General features: G+C 55.3%; 1 protein-coding gene across 1 annotated transcript, besides 4 other annotated features; it reads left to right on the top strand.

The window, feature by feature from the left end:
* Positions 1–128: 128 nt before the first annotated feature.
* Positions 129–154: a microsatellite.
* A 387-nt stretch (positions 155–541) lies between these two features.
* Positions 542–575: a sequence feature (A-rich).
* Positions 576–675: 100 nt separating this feature from the next.
* Positions 676–3,375, top strand: Tco025E_07523 (uncharacterized protein; the record flags this gene model as incomplete). Its single annotated transcript, XM_029374388.1, has 1 exon — positions 676–3,375. One exon carries the CDS (start codon positions 676–678, stop codon positions 3,373–3,375), a length of 2,700 nt encoding a protein of 899 aa, XP_029225501.1.
* An 86-nt stretch (positions 3,376–3,461) lies between these two features.
* Positions 3,462–3,484: a microsatellite.
* Positions 3,485–3,562: 78 nt separating this feature from the next.
* Positions 3,563–3,614: a microsatellite.
* Between the last annotated feature and the right edge of the window lie 108 nt (positions 3,615–3,722).

Genomic DNA, 3,722 nt, shown 5'->3' with positions numbered 1-3,722 from the left:
GCATTCAAACATGTAAATGCGGATGCACGCCGTTTTTATTATTTTTACTTCTTTCTCTCACGTATTTGCCTTTGCCTTATTTTCGCTTCCTTTTTCGTGGATGATCCTTTTCCCAGGCAGGCTTCTTTCTCTTTCTCCTCCTCCTCCTCCTCCTTTTCACTGTTGCAGTGATCACCTCTATTTTCTCGAGACAACCCCGCCGCACCTTTCAACTCGGACAATATTCGAGTCTTCACATCTCTGCGGGATAGGCGGCGCTTCGGTGGTGGGCTTCCGCGGTGTCGCTGTGGCTGGTAGTTACCCATGTTTTTTTTAGTTTTGGGCGCTGATACATGCGTGGGCTTGCTGAGTGTGCATGATTTATTTGCTTTTATTCTGCCCCTTCTCTGCTTGTGCCCTCGCTCTGGTGTTTCTCCCCCCGCGTTGCCTCGTCGCCCTATTTGCTTGCGATGCTGCGACTCGCAGGTGTGCGGTGAAAAAGAAGCGAAGAAAACCAACAACAACCACAGAGTAGGAGGAGGAATGCGGGCCACTGTTCCCCTTTTTTCTTTCTCTTTTTTTTTTGTTTTTGTTTTACCCCACTCTCTCTCTCACTCTCCTTCTTTCCGTGGGCTGGGGCTTAGTATTTCACTCCTGCACGTGTCTCATTATTTCCATAGCTATATTTTTGTCCTCATGGAGTCTTCGCTTGCACCGTCGGGGGAGCGGCCCGATGTATCGGGCTGCGCGCAGGCGTCGCTTAAGCCATTTGCAAAGCTTAGACTGTGGATCTTTCAGATCAGCTGTCGTGCCTATGAAGTGGGACGCGAGGGGAGGCGGCGACACTCGGAAGAGGGGCTGAGCCGCCATCTCGCCCCGAAGGTGCTCTTCCGGGTGTGCTTGACGGGAAGAGAAAGCGGTGGGGGCCGCGGGACGTGTGCGGCAAGCGAAGAGCCGTTGCGCTGCCCTGAGGCCCTGCTCAGGTCAATGCATTCCCCCACCGGCGCAACGGAGGTTGACGGGGCCATGTATGAATTTATGATTTGCGCCTCCCAATACCTTCGGGCCGCATGTGCGTTCTTGGAAGCCGCAAGACAAGCCGAGGCACGAGGCGGGGAAGGTGGCAATCATGGAAGGCGAGGAGTGCTCAATTCCCCAGCCTCGAATGATGACGCCGATGGGGGTTTTCCCTACTCCTCCTCTAGTGGTATAGACGCTTCTGGACGCGCCGAACACCTTGGATCCTGCCAGCATTCGCCGTCTCCAGAAACCGCATTGCCGTTCCCGCCAGGTGGTGCCCCCCTGTACAGCAGTGAGGATGGCACAAGCGCGCCTGCTGGTGGTCGCACTCGCCGCGTTGGTGTTTGCGGCGACGAATGCGCAGTTGCCAGTGTTCAAGAAGCCCGAGCGATGCTTCAAATTGTTATGGGGACTGCCTTTTCATGCCCAAGCGAGGCCCTTGCCAAGGCGTTGCAGCTGATTATTGCTCGGGAACTGGAACAAGCCTTGCGTCCCTTTGAGGCATGCTGTGGAGTTTTGAGGTTTCTTTCCCCACTTGACACGATGCCACGAGCCGTGCTTGCGGAGAGAAGACGCGACGAAGAGTCTGGCTATCTTTACTTTCTAAATGGCACGCAGACAACATCCAGCTTAGCGGAGGCGTTGATGTCCTCTGCCGAGGCCGCAGAGAGGATACAATGGTTTACGGCGCCCTCTTCGGCGGCGGCGTTGCCAACTTTGATGCTCTCCCTCACCGGGGGTTTGGTGGAGCTGCTGGAGGAGCTGCGGCAGGCAGGCGACTCAACGGCAGAGCCAGCGGCGGCGGCGCTAGCGACAAAACCTTCCTTGTCAGACCCTGAAAAATCCTTGCCGAGGCCATCCTTGAGCCGCAGACGGGCTGGAGGTTCCTCGAGTAACAGGAACTTCAGCGGCATTCTTTCGGAGAAGGAGCTATCAAGTGCCGAGGAGGGGACGGCAGCAGCTGCGTCGAAGCAAACGGCATGGGATGCGTTGTGTCGGTGTTGTCTTGCCATTCCAAATTCTGTGCTCACGGATAGGCTCGACTTGCTGTACCGAATATTCTTCAAAATGGGCGAGGTTCCACACTATTATAAGGCTCTCTCCATCTATCCAGACATCTTGCGGGCACACCATGCCACATTTCAGTACATATTCTTTGAGGAAGGTCCACTCCCCATCTGCGAACGTTTGATGATTGCTTTGATGGCAGCCAGTCGTCAGAAGTGCGAGTACCTTTTTTCTCGTTTTGCTGCTCTTTTATTACACTTTGCTGAAAAACAGCAATCGAGTGAGTTCGTTGCGGACACTTGGCTGCTGCAAGGCCCACCGCCAAGGCTGCAGGCGCTTCAACGCTTTATAGGTATTGCCACTCATGTCCCCTGGCAGATGACACTGAATGACATTCGTGGAGCCATGAACGCTGGCTGGAGCATACCTGGTCTTATCCAGGCATCCTGCATTGTGGCGGAAACGCTTTCCTTGTGTAGTTTTGTTATGGGACTTTTCGTGCCCAACGACATATGGGTGTCAATAACACTTCCCCCCTCTCTGCGTGCCGCTCTTTCCTCTAGTCCGGCTCCTGGTGAGGTGCCCCACTATAAAAGCCGTGTGGAGTTTACGCGGTACACGGGTGTTGACAATATTGTGAGTGAGAATCGGGTAAAAGGCTCATCCACCAGCCCCTTTACGCTCTCCTGCGGCACCTTTAACTGGCACGAGCACGGCGGCACTGTGATGGAGCAATATTATCCAGGCGCCGCAACTCTTATTAACAATGAGCTCGACGCTTTCTCTTCCGTAATTCGAACGTTAAACCGCTCGGATTGCGTTGGTCTTACGACGCCGGAGTACTCGCCGTCGAATGCATTTTGGTTCCTGCGTCTGTACGTGCAGAACATTATGGGGTTTATGCCAGATGATTATCCATACAATAGTATCAATAAAGTTCTTCGTCGCCCAGCCAAGTTGATCGCTCAAAGTTGTACGATGCGCCCCGAAACACTGCTAGGTTCTCAAATGCGCTTGTGGGTTCCGACGGGCGGCGATTCGGCGTCAGTTTCTAGCGAATTTCCTGCGGCAACGCAAGCGGCAGTAGAGACTGCGGAGAAGCAGCAACAGCCCGAGTTGGATATGACAGAACAAAAACAGCTGCTTATCGAGTCCCTCACTGCGCACAAGGCGCCATTTAGGTTATGCATGCCGGGGACCGCGACGGGGCCCCGCCCCCAACCTAGTGAGGACGTCTTGGAAGCGGCCTTGCAGCTTCACGAGGAGCGGTTGATGTTTCTTGTTGTGTTGGCCACGATGGAGGCGCGCAAGGAGGGGTTGCTGGCGCTCTTGTTGTATCCGCTTTGGGGACTACTAAATAATATGTAGCGGTGACCAGGCGTGGGGCGGGGAATGCGGAAAGCGGAAGACACGTTCTTCGTCGGTTTCCCGCCTCAGCGAGGGGAGGGCGAGCGAGAGAGAAGAATAAGAAGAAGAATGGTGGTGCGAAGGTGATGTGCAGCAGGACGGCGCGGGTGTAAACCTGGGCCGCCGCCGACACGTCACGCCGGGCGTTGTAGTAGTGGGAGTAGCGGTAGTAGCGGGAGTAGCGGTAGTAGCGGTAGTAGGGCTTGCACGGGGTGTGGAGGCGCAGGAAGCGGCAGCCTCCCTGCGGAGGCCGCGCTGGGTGTCCTGCGCGGTGCTTCCAACCGTGACGGGAGAGAGATGGAAGAAGG

The sequence above is a fragment of the Trypanosoma conorhini genome (assembly GCF_003719485.1).
Source record: "Trypanosoma conorhini strain 025E chromosome Unknown Tco_14.4_contig_00589, whole genome shotgun sequence".
NCBI lineage: Eukaryota > Euglenozoa > Kinetoplastea > Trypanosomatida > Trypanosomatidae > Trypanosoma > Trypanosoma conorhini.
Note: the sequence above shows the minus strand (reverse complement) of the source record. Positions and strands in the feature narration are given on the sequence as shown.